Genomic DNA, 20,138 nt, shown 5'->3' on the forward strand with positions numbered 1-20,138 from the left:
TCTTTAATTCTACAGCCACCACATGAGGAGCCTCTGACCCCTGACCTTTCTTGAGATGGTAAACAAATGACATCAGCGCCCGAACGGGAAAGAGCCAGGCGTTGTCAGGGTGATGCGGTGTTGAGGCTAGTGATATCAGCAGAGGGGTTTCTGGGTTGCTGTCACCTCCCGCTGCTTGTTTATGGGCTCTGCTCAGAAATCCATTGATGACTAACTGCTTCCAGCTCGGCCGATGGATTAAACAGGCATGAGCCGTCGTAGCACTCAGCTGATTTCACTGTCAGAGCTGCACGGACCTGATTGTGTTCCGGGATGGCATCAGCACCACGTCCCTGATGCTCGGTTTCATCCTGTCATCGTGTCAGTGTCATTTACTCTGCCATTATCTCTCTTTGTCTGTCTCGCCACAGTTGCTGGATTGTTGCAGGTGTCCGCCAACGACTTAAGCACCGCCCTCACATCTGATGTCCAGTACTTTAAAGGTAAGGCCTCACCAGCTTCCACCATCACTTGGCCCTTCCTGTGTTTTTGACTGCAAAGGCATAATGAGAAAGAACATTAGCAAGATATTGATAGAGACTTTAAGAAAGTGCAGCAACTTACTTTTCATCGAGCCTCAGGATGACTCTTAAAAGTTATTCACACCCGGTTGACAACAAATAATATCGCAGCCATAAAGATATAGTAGAGTATTAGCATATTGAAGAGAGCATCTAGTCATACCCCCTCTGTGTGTGTTATGATCCCTGCTTCTGTTTTTTTGTGTTGGAATCCAGTTCAAGCACAAACTGTTGGCCCTCCCCACTTCTATAAGGTTAAAAAAAGCTAGATGCCCCCTGCTCAGGTTAGCGGTGACTTAAACATGACAGCTGGGTGGACACCCTTATTTACACCTGTCAGAACACAACAAAAAAAATAAAGACACCTTTCAACACGGTGCTGTTAAGCCACAAACACCACAGCTACATCTTGTGTTTATAAAGTCTGTGGGCCAAAAACAGCACAACGCAGCAATGCTAACGGGGCTAGCAATGCTATCTTACTGCTTGCCACCGTGCATGATCGCTGAGAGTACGCTGCACTCGTGGATCCCTTCTGACCTGCAGCTTGTGGAAAGGGGATAGTGCCCCGAACACAGCTGGGGCCACATCTCCAGTGTGTAGGTGGTGAGGAGGAGGAGGTGTGCATCACATTATCTCTTCTTGTTTACCTCATCATAGCTCCTCCTGCTCTCTCTCCCTTGGAGTACTACGGTATTTGGCAGCTTAACAACATGAGCTGGACACCAGACAGTCACCTGTTTTATAAGCGGCCTTTCTGCCAAAACGTAACTTTGGTGACGAGGGAACACTTCTATACACACTTTCCCACTACTGGGGCAGCATTTCCTCTAACCTATACACAAAAATAAGGTTAAGCCACAGTGTTTAGAGTTCAACAGCCTAGTTGCGGGCAGGTGATAGATGTGTTTTCAGTGTTTATGTCCTCTGCAGCATTGAGCACAGTCATGACATTTGTTTTAAAAACACATGGTCATAGATCAAAGCGTCTCAAGAATAAGACATGGCTGATCCCTTGTGTTTTTGATCGATTTGCACTGGTTTTTGTTGGCTCTCCAGTATACAAAGTGAATTTAATCAGTTGGGCTTCTGGTTGTAGACACCACCTTTCTGAGAGGATGTAGAGGGGTGTAAAGAATGCTCCATGAAGCATTTGTTTGGATCTTCTAGTACGGCATCTGGCATTTGCTATGTTTGTTTGCTTGTGTGTGTATATATATATATATATATATTATTTTTGTTATCACAAACAACAGAGCTCTCTGGTGGACTTGTGAGATATTAATAAATGTCAGAAATATATTTCTATCACCAGCATAGATGCAGATAACAAAATAAATGTGATAAGCTAAAATCAGTCTCATCCAATCTCTAGCAAGAATATGTGTCTTGCAGCAGAAAACAACCTTTGGCTGCGATGGAAATGATCCAAAACCTTTAAAAGAAACTTAACAAATTCTAACACTTTGGTGTTTTTCTCTTTGTGTCAGGTGATGTGATCACTCGACGCCACACTGTAGAGATGTCAGAACAGTACAGAGACCAACTTGCCAAGGCCATCTATGGACGCCTCTTCAGCCATCTGGTCAACAGTATCAACCACGACCTTCAGGGACAGAATGACCACATTGGGTATAACTCTTGAGTGTGTTTGTGCACACTTACCAGCTTGTTTTTTTATGCCCATGTCTGCAGAGGGGTGTTTACACTGTAACCACCATAAAATAATATTTGGAAACCCAGACCGTTGATATCTGTTATCACAAACACCACTAATAAAGTTTATCTGTCATCACACACAAGCACTAACTCAGTCAGAGCTTTTGTGGTTTCAAAACTGATATTGTAACTTGACACATATATTTAGAGTGGAGGTTTGTAATAGTTTACATTGCATGACACACACAAATAAGTTTGTACACTGAAATGGAATAACAGTGCAGAGGTGGAGGACACACCCAAGGTTTATGTGGAGGTCTCAAACACACACACACACCCAGGTGGAGGCCATAGGATCCTTGGTTTTGTTGATGTCGGGAGGTCTTATCTCACTGTCAGAAAACCCAAACCGCTTCTTCTGGAATGTGTTTGTCCTTGTTTACACACCAACCATAGAAAGCGATAAACACATTTGTTATGGCACATCTCCTTCAGATGCACAAACACACAATGTACACAGGCATGATCATTCTTGATGCGATAAAACAAGCAAGCAGCGAAGTTGTGATGTTATAACAGTGGCGTCATCTAAATATCCTTTGTGTACATTTATCTCTTCCAGCGATCCTGCTCTGGAAATTGGGATCTTGGACATATTTGGGTTTGAAGAATTTCAGAGGAATGGATTTGAGCAGGTGGGATATTGCTTACTTTAATTGATATTGGTCACCTCTTCCCCCAAAGACACCACGTGTTCCTGTTTTCCCCAAGCTGACTGATTTGTCCTAATAAAACTAAATGCATTTATGACATTCCGTGAATGATATGATTGGCATGGGAGGCCTTCCAGACCTATAAATATCTCCATGAATAGTATGTGCTATTGTAATTTTCAAACAGATCCTAATCAAATTGTTAAAATATTTGGGGCCGCAATCTGGTTTAGCCCAAACATTTAAGTATATAATTGTAATGAATGAGGTGAGGTCTGTGGCTGACTGTGGCGTGATTTTCAGATGTCCTCGGTTGAACTGATAGTTGATACAATGAATGCCTGTGTGTGACAACATGGGGTAATACACAGCTGTGTGTGTGTGTCTAAAAACACGAGAAAATCCATTGTGTAATAGTTCTCAGTATGTTACATGAAAGTAAAACACCAGGTAACAAAGTAACAAACCTTCTAGGGGAGATTATTAGATCGTATATTCAGCAAAGATCACACAAGTTTGTGTATTTTTCTTTCTCCACTGCATCCTGTGGCAGCTTCTTGTGACTGCACAATGCAGAGCTACTGTATTAAGTGAGGAGAGCCAATGATCTTGTCTAATGTACAGAAATCGATTTTTGGAATGGGAATTTAATCACTTGTCCTCTTCTCCACCTCTAGTATGTTTGTGTACCCGTTGTGCAGTTAAGTAAGTGTGCCTCTGCACACACCGTGTATAAATGGAGCAGCATGTCACCACTGCTTGTTGTCAGTAGATCAGTGTAATTATATTGCATTGTGTACTGAGTACAGCGTGTGCAGCTCTATGCTGCTCACCTGTTATCACTGTAAATCAGTCATGTGCTCATCAAGCACCCCCTGTTAATAGACTATTCCAATGTACGGCCGCTGTGTACGTGCTTGCGTGCTTCTGATTTGTCAAATGATTCAGACATCTTTTGCACAATACCTTCATCCCAAACCTATTATAGCTAAAGTAATTGTATATATGTGGATACATGATCTTTGGCAAGCTGGAGCGAATGCCACATCAAAACGACACCTTTCAGTTTGATAGATAGCTTCAGTGTTTCCCCTGCGATAGAGTTGTAAAAGCGGGCGGTAAAGCACTTGGGCACCCAATCCAACAACAACAACCTCCTGTACAGTCATAACAATCATAAATAAATTAATAAATTAGGTGAAAAAACAGGACATTGTAGAATATAGAAAGAAGATTTGTTAATAATCACTATAAATAAAAATCAAAACTTGATGAGTCCATATACACATCAAATTGTTTGATATGGTAATTTCATGTCTTTAAAATGGTCCCATTTGACCCCGGCACTTGGATTATGCCATAGCAATCACCACCAAATGTGTGATGCTGCTTTATCATATTCTATCCATACTATAGCATATTCTGTAGATAATGTGGCTCTTTTACACCATCTTCATCTATGTGTGATAAGCCGAGAAATGAGGACAACACCTACGTCACATGGGTCTAACGTCTGTGTCACTGTGTCTATATGCACATTGGTTTGTGTTACAAGGTTTGGTCAGATCATAGTTGACTTCCTTCATGGCTAAGAGGTATCTGTCATTTGTGTGATGTTAGTTTGACGTTAGTTTGATGTTAGTTTAGTTCTTGTTCCTGCTAAACAAAGCTTCCATTCCCTCGCTTTTCCGTTTCCCAGCCTTTGTTAAAGCTGCTGTGTGTTTGTCTTAGCTTTTCCCAGTGTGTGTGACTAGGATGTGTGTGTGTATGGGGAGCTAAAATGTCATCTGTCTTACTCTACCACTGGCGGTTCTCTGACCCAAATGGATGTGATGGATAACATAACCTCTCTTCAGGTCACTAATAGAGCGAGAGCAAGTATGAGAAGAGTCGAGAGAAAAGGAGAGTTTGAACAAAATGAGCAAAAACAGAGGAGCTAGGTCTGCCAAGTGGCTGCGCTGCCCACTTCTTCTCCCTCATACATTTTCTCAGTTGTTGCTGCTGAGCTGCCTATTAATATATCCGCCTGCTCATAGCACACACATTAGCCACCACCCACGGAGAAGAGAGGGGAACAGGAGGAGTAAGTTCTGGATAAACAAACATGACGACCTCTAACAGTAGATATGACATAAGTGACCAACAAGTCCTGACATGTTTGTACACACATGTATCCGCACACATGCAGACACATAGACAGGCACGCTCCACATGCGCAGCATGATCAGGGTCATTAGTGCTTGTTAATTAGAGCTGTGTTTGTCAGGGCTCTGTTGTATCTGCTCAGCACTTTGCTAATGAGCTAACTCAATCAACCACCTGCTGGGACTGAGCATTTAGTGGACTAGACTAACCTGAAGACGACGAATAGGCGAACGTTGAGGAAAGAAAAACATGACTATAGCCATCTGCAGTACAGAACAACACAACTCTAAATCAGCACTTCTCAATCAAGCCGCCTACGAGACAAAATGTAGGTCGTAGTACTGTTCTGAAGCAATTACTGGCAAAACAAAAAAAGTCATGTAAATCTTACCTTAAAGCTATCAAATGCAATTGAATACAGCATCAGTATTTTGATTGTTTCTTATTTCATATTTTTTGTAAGTCTTGCTTGGTCTAACATCTGCACCAGTGACAGCTGCAGCTGGAGGCATTATGCTTTCATTTTGTCTGTCTGTATGTCCGGGTCCTTGTAAACCCAATATCTTAGGAACACCTTGGGGGAACTACTTAATATTTGTTACAAATTTTTGATTTTGTTTGAAAGGATTACGAGTTAAGGTCAATGTCACCTCACGTCTTTGGGCATGATTTATCAGGTTTGTCCTTAGAACAATTCCATTGTATCTGGTGCAAACATTCACTTAAACTCAAGGATGACCTGATCAGAATCTGGTGGTCAAAGGTCAAGGTATCTGTGACCGCACACAACACTCATGACATCAAACTTGGTTAAAATGTTCACGTAGACTCAAGGATGAACTGATAAGATTTAGTCACAACGCAACATATATTTTGGACATAATCATTTATACACAAACGATGTAAGAAACTCCCTCAAACTCAACTTGACTGGTTGGCAGGGCATTCAATAGCAAGGATGTTATTATTGTTTTCATGTTAGATGTGAAAAGTGTACAAAAGAGACATGCACGAGATCCTGGGTTGACAAGCACACACATCAGACAAACCCCATTTGATTGAATCCTGCCTGTGCTGTGGTTGGTTGACTGCCGGGTGAGGAAGAGTTCATATGTCTCAGCAGGAAGACGCTCCATATTATTGTGGGTTAGCAGAAATGCCGTACAGAGGGGCGCCTATTGCTGTGGGCCCCATGCAGGAGATGTCCCTGTAAACAGTTCTCATGATTTCTGGGTCAGGTGTGTTGTCAGGCAGTCCATTTATGCCCCATTGACTTCCCTGTTGGTGCCACAGCAGGTTCTGTTAGAGAAGGTATTCATGCGTTTGTTTGCTTTAAAAACAAACATTCAGCCGCATGTCCCTGAGGAACTTCACAGTGTACATTGAAGAGTGTGTTTACAGGTCGATGTGCGTGCGACTTAAGTGTGTGTTGTGTGCATTCCAGCTGTGTGTGAACATGACCAATGAGCGGCTGAGGCAGTACGTCTCTGAGGTGCTATTCCAGCAGGAGCAGGCTGAGTGTCTGCAGGAGGGCATCGCCATGGAGACCCCATGCTCCCACAGCAACCAGTCAGCCGTTCTGGACTTCTTTCTTCAGGTACTGTATGTTCCTGGTTTCGACCAGTCCAGGCCTGTTTGGTCTCTCACGATGTAATTTGACATTTTGATTCCACCCAGAGCTTTGACAAAAGTTTACAAATCACATGGGCAACTTCAATTCACAGGAAAATTCCATCACTTACTAAAAATGGGTTTAGTCTCTGCCTTTTTTTAATCTTTTTTTTCTCTAATTCTGGGAATGTTTTCAGCAAATTTCTCTTTTTCCTTTTTCCCTGAATGAAATTGTATTCGGAAGTCAGATGTTAAGAAAAAAGTAAGATGTTTTGTAAGAAATAAAAATATAAATCAATTTGGATTATAACTGGCCTTTTTTGGTTAAGATGCTTCTAACATAATTGTAACATTTAAACTAATATGATAATAATATGCAGTTTGATGTCAGAGGGACACTAAAAGTATCAATGAAAAGATTCTGAGAATGACATATTTTTCATTTGAGCATTTGTTTGTTCCTCTTCCAGAGGCCTCAGGGACTTCTGTGTGTGCTGGATGAGGAGAGCCAGAGCCTGCGGCCAGTAGAGCAGACCCTGTATAAGAGGCTTTCCACCCAGCTGGACTCCAGTCCCGTTCACGGCCTTTCTCTCACCACCAAGGATGGCAATGGAAACCCCCCACCTCAAGATCAGGGCCCAGCCTTCATTGTCAGCCACTATGCTGGACAGGTCTGTCTGTGTTCCACTCATGCATGTATGTAGTAATAAACAGTACACTATGTCTTTTACACTAAAATTAGCGGGTATATGCAGGTTTGTCTATTTCTGTTAAAGCCACCACGACACAAAATTCTCTCACCTCACTGTTTTGCCAGTGTCTTTCCACATTCCTCCCAAGATGTTCATTACATACACAAAGGTTCATGGATATTTATGCATCTGTATACATGCCCAGATCAATGTACTTCATGATGTTGTGGAGAAAGAGTGCAGCGTCTAGACTGCCAAATAAAAGTAGACGAAGAAGACGTAATTATCGCCGCCCCAGGTGTCAGATTTCCATAAGTGCTGATCGGAGCCGGAGCCGATTAAAAAACTCAAAACTACTGCAGAGTCATTTGACCCAGTAGTGAATGACGATTGCATTCATCTTCATAGCAGACAAAAGCCAGATGTTAGCTGGTATTAGTAGGTTATTGACCAGTGGACAAGTGGCTTTAATGCAAACTATATCACAATTAACTGTTTTTGCTTCCAAATAAACCTCCTACTAGAAGATGTTGTAGACGTTTTCCACAAAACATTTTTTACTACCACATCTCGCAGTAGAAGGAAATCAAGCTGGTGATTTCATAACAATATGGATTAGTGTAAATTAGTGAATTGATGGGTACATTTTATGCTCCATATAAGAGTAAATGCACTGATTGAGTATTTAATGTGAATGTCCATTAATATGTTTTTCCGCCAGATTTCATATGATCTCACGGGATCAATCACAAGAAACAAAGACCTCCTTCCTCAGAATCTGTTGTTTACGATGAAGTGTAAGTACCCCATTAATAACACACATGTAAGCACATTGTGGCGTCAGAGCACACTCCAGCACAAAGATGCACTCTTGTGCAAACTAACAACACACAGAACCACTCTTTGTGTGTCTGTGTATATATTGTCTATAGAAGGTGCCAGATGTGGGGTGTTGTGGTTAGCGCGACACAGGCAGCCGTTGTGTTACTGCCAGGCGAGCCTTGCGTCCAGCAGCCAAATTGCAATAATTTCCATGATGAGGCTAATCTTCTCAAAGCTCGCCCTTCACTCACACTTGGCCGTTATCCCTCCGTCTGACTGAGGAGATGCCTCTCTGCCTTTCATCCGTGCATGCTGGAACACACAATGTGGTTTCTTCTTATCCATCCACTCCTTCATCCCCTCCTTCCTACTTTGAGTTTAAGTCAATATTCAGATGGTTCAGATGATTGCTTTAAATGAAAAGATAGTTGCTCTTCGAGCTGTGTGTAATTAAGTCCTTAAATGTGTCCAACTTTTGTTTGTTTTAGTTGCTTAGTACGCCTACCCCTCATCCTTTCCTCCTCTCTTCCTCTCTCTGTCTCTCTTCCTCAGCACGCCTTTCACACGCCCACCTTCACACACATGTTGTTGGCCTTTCTGAATGAGCTCATTGTTGTTGTGGACCACTCCACGTGTTGTTGAGTGGCGTAGTCCACCCCCTCTCGTTGCCTGACTGAGTGTTTATCTGGTGCCTAACTTTATATGTCCTCTCCAGTCTCTTCCCTTCCTCCTCTTTCTTAATTTCTGTCTTTCCATGTCTCTTTCTTCATCCAATCTGTCATTTTTCTCTCCTCCACCCCCTTATTTCCACCAATGCTGTTGCCTCTTTTCGCTTGTATTATCCTCCCTTATTTTCCTCTCTCTATGTGCTTTGTGCCCGGCAGCTAGTGAAAGTGTGTTATTGCAGCAGCTCTTCCAGTCCAAACTGACTCAGACCGGGTCGCTGGTGCCAGCCTCTCAGGGCCGCATGGGACTGAGGGGGCCTAAAGCTGCCGTGCTGCTCCACAGGATGCCATCAGCCTCCCTTTTTACTGCCAACTCCGTCCCCCAACAGCCTCGGCGGTACCATGACCTTACCAAGGTACAGTATACTGCTCACAGTGTAATGAGCCTGGTGCTACACTGATTTGTTGCTCTGCCCCTGTGGCTACATTGAATACAAGAGCATCAAGACTTGTATTTATTCATATAAATATATTTGTTCATAATTTTCGAGTCTCACACTTGCTCATTGCCATTTAAAACTGGGTAAACATTGGGAAATTACTTCAGGGAACACAGTCTTTCATAAAGTGACACAATCACAAAGTATGTTTTTGTTTCAACTGGAAACTGACTATTATACCGATGAGTGAAAAAGCAGGGATAGTATTCTGGGTAGAAAACAGTCTAATTTAAGATACTTCCCACCACTGTGCTATATATTTACTTTTGGGAATCGGAGAAATAGAAAATCCACAAGCATGCAGACACATGCAAACAATCAGGGCACCAGTGTCGTTCACTTTTCTCATGACGTTTAATCAGAAAAGCTTAACTGACAGACCTGGTAACATCATTCTGTATATGTTGATTATATATTGAGTCTCCTTCAGTCTATCTTGCCCATCTCTGAGCCTCTCTATATATTTTATCTCCTTTAATGTAAGTTTTATGTGAATTCAAGTCCAGTTCTTTAGTGTTTTTGTCTCTACTGTTCCAAATGTTGACGTTGCTTTTTTTTATTCACCCACTACACCCCCTCTCACAAAAATAATTTGAGGTATGAGCCGAAACGTGGATTTAGACCAGTATTGTTCCAGCCCTACGCAATAGACAAAATATATATTTCACCTTTTTGTTCTGCCCCTGCAAACTTATACAGTAACATAAGGTAATGAGATGGTATAAATCAAGTCAATTGTATTTATATAGTCCAGTATCACAAGTGTACCTCATGGGACCTAATAACCTATGAGCATGACAGCAGCATGTGTCCTGAGATATTTGAAAAAGAAAAAAGTGCCCCAAATAACAGCACACAGAGTAATTTGAGGATCTTCACATGAAACTTGTAGTAAGATGCACATAATATTTTTTCTCCTTATTATCTACTTCCATTGTCAGATCTTGAAGAAGAAAGGCTCGAGCTCATTCCTCCAGAGGCTCGAGCGATGTGGGCCCATCACAGTTGCCGTCCAGCTGAGGGTAAGAACCGTTCTTTCAGACACGTCTTCTCCCACAGTTCAGGTCAGGTGACGGGAAACTAAGCTACCAGCAGTTGTGAATGTGCTTGTCTGTTTGTGCAATTAATTAGTGACCTGACGACATTGCACTGACTTTTTCCCAGTGCATGCTGGGTCAGGCTTGAGCTACTTCTGATACCAAGTAAGCATATACTGCAAAATAAAAAATATGTTAAAAGTAGCTGCAACTGAACAAGCCTTTAACTGACCAATTGTCTGGAGAACCAAGTTTTCTTTTCTGTCTTATACTTATTTAATTAATTACTGCTCAGAGCAATAGAGCATGTCCATGTTTAGGCATCTGCTAATTGGCACTGTACCACATGTAACGATTAAGTAGCGGTAAATCAAAATACATTTTTAATTGGTCGTTTTACTGATCCAAATCACATGAAACCAGCCTGTTCACTTTATCTTAATGTTTTTTTTTAGGTTATATTTTTACTGAACTTCTTAGGTACTGCACCTCAAACTGAAGATGTGTGAATTTTGTCCTCATGTTAGGCAAACAGTGCTGTTGAAGCATCCTCGCACACCCACCCCTTCACTTTACTCCTCATAACACTGAACATTAGTCTTACTCATTAACAGAATACAGCTGTTTTAACAGTACAACTCCAAGACCTGCTTAATGTAGAGTACTATGATTTTATATCTTTGTGAAGCAACAATAACAATTAGTTCGAGAAGAGCAGTTCAGTGTCTGCTGGTGGCGCAAGGCGGCTGAAATGTGCTCCGAGAGGCAGTATCTTTGGTTTGAAAGAGGCCAGTGTGTTGCACAATCAGAGTTGTGGGCTTGTGGTCGATGAGTCCCTCAGGGAATGGCAGGAAAGGAGAAAGTGGGCTGAAAAATGATGTTGTATCTAGCCGAACATGAAACCCGCCACATGAATGAATGAACAATGAACAACAACCACTGTGTGCCATGCACACGCATTTGCGTGCGCATGTTTGGAGGGAATGTGAATGCTGGTAGTGACGTTCAAGATGAGGGATGAGGTGTAATCATTGTACATAAGGGTAGACAGACTGCAGACTGACGTCAGGTTGAGAAGTGGCAAAAACACAGATGTAAGTGTTTACGTGTATGTACATGTGGGTCTGTGGAAGTTCAGGGCTGATCCGATAACAAGTGGACAGCTCTGCCTACTGGGATGTCCCCATACCAAACATTTTCTAGTTGATACCAATACAATTCTCTATACCCAATTCTATGACATGTCAAAAAAACTGCAGGTCCAATCACTCAGATCACATATTGAGGTGGTCTGGAACGCAAATTCATAATGAAACAAAAGAAATAATGTAATTTCTCAGAATTTTTCATACTTTGATTATTTTGTGCCTGCCTGCCACGATATAAGCGTTGATAGACTCATTGATTTACTATTTTATAAATATTTAAAATTCAGTGCATGTACTCACACACACACATACGTGCACTGACCTGTCTGTCATACTCAGGCTAAAAACTAAAAAATTCGACTTTAGAATGGTCTCAGAATAATAACTAATGTTATTAGAAAACAACCTGTTTTCTAATAACAGGTTGGAACTGATGTACATAGAGAACAGAACAGAGCCTGTGTGACCCTGAAATGGGCATCTTTGAATTCAGGGTTTCTCGAAAATCTCCCTCGCTCCCACACACTCAGAGGAACAGCAAAAAGCTCTATACGTTTTCTTCGAGAAGAGAAACACTTTGTCACAAAAGATGCGTGATTACACTCCAATCGCTGGGGCTCGCAAATCAAGTTACAACATCAAAAGAAAGTGCGAGGGAGCCCTCCCTTCCACTCACTTACTGCACAGCCACAGTGCTCTCCCAACCCAAACACTCATAAATATTGTTGACCAGGGCAAGTTCTTCATTCTGTTTTCTGATTGTAAAGTTTACTGGTGCCTTCGACTGTATCCTCTCTCCTTTTCCCTTTTTTCAGAACTCGCTGTCAGAGGTGATCAGCAAACTGCAGGCCTGCACGCCTCACTTTGTGGAGTGTGTCCGCCCCAACGCCTGCAGTCAGCCAGACAGTTTTGACAGCCTCCATGTGTCGACCCAGCTGCAGTACATTGGGGTGCTTGAGATGGTGCGCATGATCCGTTATGGATACCCCGTCCGCTTGTCCTTCCCAGGCTTCCTCAGCAGGTCAGTGCCAGAGCAAGCTGTGTAATAAAAAATGCTGCAGAAGTCATTTCCTGCAGTTCTGTCTTTAAATGATGATTCATTCACCGCATATCCTGTTCTTCTTTAATGCTGAGGGTTGTTCTACTGTTCCTTTCTATCTCATTGATGTCACTTGTTTGAATACATCACACTCAGATACTTTGATCTCGGTCATTTTATAAACACCTGGTCCAAAATGTTTCAACCACAGTAAAGGTTAGAGGTTAGATGCCCCCAAAAAGGTATCAAAAATGTAATAATCATGTTTACTTTTTGCACAAGCACAACCACTGGTCTGAGCCTATTTATGTAGTAAGGGCGGTGTAGAAACACCCACATTTTATTTGATTGCACACACAGAATTCACTGGTAGTGAGCCTGAGAAGATATTTGCTGAACTTGACAAAAGAAACGGGATAATTTGATAATATTGAATTGATAACCTTTAACAGACATATCCTAAAACCTTAGAGGAAAATAAATAAATAGTGGCTTCACATTAATAAAGAGAAGCTCAGTCTCCAGAGGTAAACCACTATGGAACTGATCTGGAGTGAACTTTACTGATTGATCAAAGCAATCCAATCTAAAAGTTCAGCACAATTGTGGGAATTTCTATTGTAAGAAGAACTTGTTCGGTTGCTGAATTGAGGATTTTGATTATATTTGGTTCATTAGATCTTGCAACTCCTGGTTTTTCAATTCTATTTTTTATTCAGCATATGATTTGATTTCAAAAATATAAAAAAAATTGATTCATGTAAATCTAAATTAGACAATATTTGAAAAAAAACAATGTCTTCTATATCCTTTGACCACTGGTGTATATAAAGGGTTGATCAGTAAACTGACTGCACGTCCCTTCTCTACATCTGTAAATGAATAGAGGGACATATACTATGGAGGCTAACACATTCACATGTAGGCTGACACATTAACAATGACAAGTCACAGCAACCTCATTGCTAGATGTACAATTTAACCTCAAATGGCTAGTTTTTTGTTTCATGGGAGTCCACTGCAGCTGATGAATGTCACTATAACATTTCCCGTGTCAGGCCGACACACATCACTCAGTCTGTTGTGTGTGAGGTCACTTTGTCCCACACTTAACCACCATCATTGCTTTCATACCTCTTATACCATGTTCCTGGCTTTCCCTGTCCTGCAGTTAATTCACTCCTAGACTCCCCCCCTCTTGGTTGAGAAGCAGAGAGCCCTCACTTTCAGTCTCTTGGTCTTCTGATTCTGAGAAACTGTGGAATACTGAGAGGATTTAGCGCTCTCTCTCTCTCTCTCTCTCTCTCTCTCTCTCTCTCTCTCTCACTCTCTCTCTCTCAGCCCCTCTCTCTGTTTTTGAGGATAAAGGGATTAACACAAACATTCCTGCCAGATAATAAGAGAGGACAAAGCTGGTCACATGACCCCCCCCCCCCCTCCCAAAAAGTTTCCACTACTCTGCTGTAAACATCTTCACATCACACACACACACACACACACACACAAACCCCAACATCCAGGCATCTCATGTCCTAGTTTTTAGCTAAGAGAAAACAGGATGAATCAAAATTCCATTTGTTATTATCATTAATATGGCGCCCTAAGCAGCTAGGTTTGTCTTAATTGTCCAAATTAAATAATACCAAATAAAGATTTTTAATTTTAAGGTATTCAAAAAGCCACGGCTCGAACTCTTATTTTGGACAAACTGAAAGGCTTCTGATCAGATCCGTGGTTCCAAATTAATAGAAGTAATTATGCGAAAATATATAATATTTAGGTAACAGGATGTGACTGTTTAGTTTTGGTCACCTTTGAATTGCGTCTTATCGGGTTTACTTGGCTGTTGCTGCGATAACTTCAGAGGCAAACGGCATGACGAAGGCAAAACTAGCCAGTTAGTTTTTTTTTATTTATTCCTCTGTTTTTATTGGTCAGTCGTAATGGATCACGACTATTCATTACTGCTTGCTGAGTCACGTGAATGAAACTTTAATATGATGGCTCATCCATGAACATGATCTGTAGCTGAGTCACGTCAGGCAGATTTTCATCGGCAATTGTGGTAGAGACGACAGCCGATCCCACGCTTCTTGTGAGCCGATGTACACACATTGTACATTTAAAGGGATTTATAGTAAATGAGGAAAGGCTGCAACGCAAACGCTGTACAGTACATTGTGCAGATGGTAGTTGTGTGTACAGTTAATAGTAGGTGCAATCCACACGTACATTTTGTTTTGCTCAAACTCGCTCACAAAGTAAAAGAGACGCTCACATAATAGGTTTTCATGTGGGCAAACCTGAGTATTGAATCAAGATAGGTAGGCCCATATCAAATGTTGAAGTGAATCCAACAGATTGTAGAACCATCCCTCAATGTTCAAGCTGTAATTGAAAGATTCCTGTTGAGGCTTTACTGAATGATGGTTTTTGACCACCATTTGTGTGTCGGAGCATGTGTATGTGTAAGTCTGTGAGTGGCTGTCATATATGTTTTAGGCGGCCGTGTGCTGTGGGATAATCTGTGTGTGAGCAACGGGTGTGACCAGCAGATAACTGAGCATCACAAGAGCCAGCTGCTTGACAAAAAAGGGAAACTGCACTGTTGCTGGAATTGGCATAAACCAGAGCATGTGAGGTCACACAGTTTCAAATTATTTTGGTTTGAACGTCACTCTTGTCAGAGATTGCAGGCTGGCTGCCTGTACTCCGGTTACACATTTCTATTGTCCCTCTTTTTGTATCAGAGGTTGATTTCAAATGGAAGAAATGGTAGCAGTCCAGAGGTGTTGGAATCTGAAGGAAACAGTTCGGTGATCATAGATAGAGGTCAGTATTTAGTATATGAGCAGAGGGAGACATCATTTTAAAAAAATAAGCAGAAACCTGCTCCAGCTGGTGCAGTGGATGGATCCCTAAACCCCACCACGAGGGCCTCTTTGATGTTTTCCTTCATGGCAGCTGTGTGTGGAGTGGAGAGGTGACAGAGATGACTCAGAGGTGGACAGGCAGTGTGATAGTAAGGTGGTATCTCATGTATTGCTGCACACTTTCTAAAGGATGAAACTATAAAAAAATTAATCACCCTCTTGATCTAGCTTGAAACTGAATCACACACTTGATTTGCAGAGACAGGATTAGTGAGCTGTTGGTTGACTGGCAGGGCTTCTAAGAGAATTGGCAAACAAGATTTGGAACTCAGTGTACACAGTATAGCTATGTGCCTAATTAGTCATGGCAAATTACTGGCCATAAAACCACTCCAGCATGAGACTTGCTGTCTGGTATAAATTACCAAACACCGGGATCAGAAAGAAAATCTTGCTTTATGTGATAGCCCTTATATTACATTCTCTAAGTCAGCCTATCTCCAAATTGGGTTATTTAAGGCAACGGCGAAGCCACCGCATCCTCATGTCCCATCCTTCCACTGTATAGGATGGAAGACGCATCTCCTCTTCCTCCTATGATCCAGACATAAAGGTTTGGTCCATGTCCCATCCACCTACATGGAGACAGGATTTATGACCTATACTGAGGCCAGCCACCAGGTGTCAATCAAGATACTTTGGCTTCACTTTGAGCTGCTGTCGTGTCGTCCTTCTTTATCACCATGGTCTCTCGTCTCAAGAATTGAACTTAACTGTAGAAATTGAGCTGTTCTCTTTTAACAAGCAGTCAGACAATGTTTTGCATATTTACCATATTAACCATAAACAGCTAGCTCAGGCCCGCTGACAGCCCACAGTGCTCAAGAGGTCACATTCTCCCAATAAAGCCACAGGGGTTTAACTCTCAACAGATCTTGACACAACTTGTCAAGTTATTTCTTCCAGCCCTTGCACCGAGCTAATATGACCCAGACCAGCGTATCGACTTAGGTAATTGATATGAAACTGATATTAATAATCTGGTCTACCCTGTCGTAAAACAGCAATGTGAATCCTAAAAAGATTGAAGTAACATGATGTTATTGGGACTGGAAACTGCAAATTATTATCCTGTTTATTACTGAAAAATGAATCATACAAAGTGTTCACACAAAAAACCTTTTGTGTGTCTGATGTCAGTCCCTTTTGTACTGTTCACACATTAAGGCCGGGCTTAATTTTAGTGGCGGCCACTCACAAAGACACCAGTCAGCTCAGCCCAACTGCCATTCATATCATTCTTTTTCCTGCTCGGGTCTCAGCACAGACAGGACCAATGAATGAACCCAGAGGAGTGAGCTGCAGCAGAGCGGGGGTGGACTACACTGCTGTCCTCACAGAACTCTGTCTCACTCGATTTCTCACATGCTGTCTATGCTAAAGTGCCATTTTCTTTTGATTCTTTCATCTCTATTCTTCCCTCCAGATCCCAATTTTTTTTTCTCACTGACCGTCTTAGTTTACGTCTATATCATTCCCTTTTTTCTCTGCCTGTTTCTCTCATTTGCAAACACACTGTCTTCATTTTGTTCTGTTTCTTATCCCCTTTATCTCTTTCCATTTGTCACTCTTCTTAAAACAGGCCCCGTCCCTTCTCTAATCAAAATGACAGGCCAATAAATCAGCCATTAATCTTGAGGTTGCTATATTCTCATGAACACAAACACGGTAGTGTGTACACACCAATACACACATGCACTCTGGAACCATGCAGACCACTTCGCTAAGTCACAGAGGCCGCCTGCAGCGAATTACATTAGTGTCCAGGTAACCAGAATGATTTACGAGGAAATCTATTTTACTGTTGTTTTTATTTGTCTTTTATGATACACTATATGTTTTGTGGCCAGGTTTATTTTCTAGCAATGTGTAAGGTCAAACGCTCCCACTTGAACCTTGTTTCTGTTAATCCCAGCCCTCCATGTGCGTTGCTTCCCTCAATTCCACGTTTATTGTTAGAAAGTGGCTGCGCGAAGCCTCTGTATTCATAGAACATGTCATTTTAGCTGCTGACGCTTTTATCCAAAGGGACTTCCAATTTGTGCATTCAACATCTATAAGGGGCCATTCCGGGTTCTGCATCTTGCCTTAAGGACACTTCGGCCACCAACCTCCTGGTTGGAGGACAACTGCTCTACTTCTCAGCCTGTCATCGCGCCACAGACTAAATGAGTTGTGTCATTTCTAGTTGTCTCCTACCTTGCCTTTATCCCCTTAATGGAGCTCAATAACAGTGGTCAGTGATGGCCCTTTGGTCCCAGGGAAGTCCGTTAGCGCCCTGCAGGCCTCCATTTCAACTCTTATCGAAGGGGTTATTTCACTTCTCTGACTCCACATGAAGCCCCCTTGGGTCTTGTAAAAGCAGGGACCATCGATGGTTTTCATATCCTCATAGGGAAGGTCATGGGTTTACAGAGTTCCTTTGTGTTTTATGGGCTCAGGGGGACAGAATGTGTTGTCTGCGGGGCTGGTATTACCATACAGAGAGAGGGTTAGGGAGAGTTCAGACAGACCCCTCTCCTGCAAATCAAATACATCCCACATTCACCCGTACTCACTTACTCATCATTGACAATACAGGTGGTTTATGCCCCCAGCCATCTGCTGGTTGGGTTAGTATCATCAGATGTGGGACATTATCAGCTGGCTCTACCCTTCATTGCTAACAAAAGAGATACAGCACTGACTGATAAAATGCACTGAGCACTTGACATTTGGGGGATTTGTTGGTTTATTATTAAGTACAGATACATTATTCACTCTTACATATCCATCAATAAATTGCAAGTTGACGCTTATTAAAACTGAATGCATGACTACAATATGACACCTTATAATCCTGAATTATTTACAGATTTACATTAGCTATAGGTCACATCTATAGTCTATTTTGAACTGTGCCTGACATCCTTTTCTGAGCTCACTGGGCCTTCTTTAGTGTTTTCCCATAAATTACCATTGGCTGTAGTTGCCCTTCCATACTCTAATTTGTCCATCCACAGTGGCATAGTGATACGAAATGATTTTCGCACACCATGAAAGAGCTCCAACAAAGTGTTTTGCACCATTCCCCCAATCGTAGAGTTGGGTGCTGCACTTGCTGCACCACTGTTGTCGGTATAATGGCAGGATTCGGCATAAAACCTTGTAGAGACTAATTCCATGCTCTCGAGACAAGCATACTGCTCTCAACACCGGCTCTGCTATGTGAGCGTTCTGCGTGCTATGTATTGAAATCCCAATCCTGAGATTAGTAGACAACTCTCTCCATCTCCTGAGCCACAGCTGCCCAATTAATATTGAAGAGGCATTTTTCACATTAGACATTTAGCTTGCTACAGCAATAAAAGCACAGGTGTGTGTGTATAATGACAGGAACAATGTCTGAATTCTGCTCTGCTGCTTCAGGTTCAGGGTCCTGTCACTGTCACAGTGTCATGGTGTATTGGGACTTATTGAGAATATCAGAAGGACAGCATTATTGTTTTGTTTTGTCCCATGATGAGTCAACATATTTGAAGATTTTGTTGTATTTACCGTATGGCTTGAGATTCCACCTTCACTTTAGGGTTAGGGTTGGAGTGGTTTAAATGAATAAACTTAAAATCATAACTCATATTATCAGGGAAATGTTCATTCATGTTCATTCAGAATGGATGGAATATTTATAACACACTCACCCAGTGTTATTACAAACATAGAGAACACTCACTGGTGGCTGTTTGCATCCAGGTCCGTATTTTATTTTACCCCCATTGTACTGTCTTTAAATCAGAGAAAAGGATGTTTTAATTCTTTAAAAAATTCAATATACAAAAAGTAGACCCTTTCCTTGTTCTTCTTTTGTTATGTTTTAACCTAAAAAACGGTGTGGTCTTCAAATCATACAAAAAGAACGGGACTCATAACTGCACTTTGGAAGTAACAGCTTATGAAGTAGAGAATATTTTGTTTTTATTTGTATCCATCCAGCTGACCATTCACAGCAACGGTTGCCCAGGGCAACTCCAATAGGAACAGATGCTGTTTGGCTGAGCTGCTGTATGACCCCACTGACCTTTGAACCCATTGTTTCTGAAAAGAGGCGGTGTCACCTTGTCTCGTCAAAGTTTTTAGATTTGGCCCTGTGAGATCTGTTGCAGCTCTGATGTCCTCTGTTTTTATTTGTTGTAGATATAAAGACCTTGTGATCCCAGCTTTGGCAGACAAGAAGAAATTGTCACCAGAGGACAAATGTCGCTCAGTTCTGCAACAGTCCAAACTCCAGGGATGGCAGGTAGGTGTTTGTGTGTGTGCTAGCGTGCATTCATGCTTGTGTTCATGCTTGCTTGCTTGCGTGTATGTGTGTGTCTGTATATGTCTTGTGTCCTGTGTCTTTTCAAGCCTCCATAAACAACAAAAGATTTGCCAAATTACTTAATCCCTGACCCTCTATTTGAAAGATCCCATGAAATCTTTGACAGCTTGTTCCAGCTGTCCCACCTCATCATAATTCTTCTCACACACACACACACACACACAGACACACACACACACACAGGGAGTAGCATGGATCCCTCCACCCCCTCTCTGTCCTGTCTGCCAGACTGCTGTTGTGTCTGAGAGTGTGACCCT

The 20,138-nt window shown here is 41.9% G+C and overlaps 1 protein-coding gene across 1 annotated transcript in view; it reads left to right on the forward strand.

Annotated features, from left to right (window-relative positions):
* The window catches only part of myo16 (myosin XVI), a 74,314-nt gene that overhangs the window by 35,982 nt on the left and 18,194 nt on the right, over positions 1–20,138 (forward strand). Inside the window, exons 18-27 of the mRNA XM_062403398.1 lie at positions 411–482; positions 2,051–2,192; positions 2,842–2,914; positions 6,522–6,674; positions 7,159–7,359; positions 8,102–8,177; positions 9,087–9,283; positions 10,309–10,389; positions 12,368–12,573; positions 19,698–19,800. Coding sequence (XP_062259382.1) covers positions 411–482; positions 2,051–2,192; positions 2,842–2,914; positions 6,522–6,674; positions 7,159–7,359; positions 8,102–8,177; positions 9,087–9,283; positions 10,309–10,389; positions 12,368–12,573; positions 19,698–19,800 — 1,304 coding nt within the window. The remainder of the gene's footprint in view (positions 1–410; positions 483–2,050; positions 2,193–2,841; positions 2,915–6,521; positions 6,675–7,158; positions 7,360–8,101; positions 8,178–9,086; positions 9,284–10,308; positions 10,390–12,367; positions 12,574–19,697; positions 19,801–20,138) is intronic.

Source organism: Platichthys flesus, chromosome 13, assembly GCF_949316205.1.
Source record: "Platichthys flesus chromosome 13, fPlaFle2.1, whole genome shotgun sequence".
Lineage (NCBI taxonomy): Eukaryota > Metazoa > Chordata > Actinopteri > Pleuronectiformes > Pleuronectidae > Platichthys > Platichthys flesus.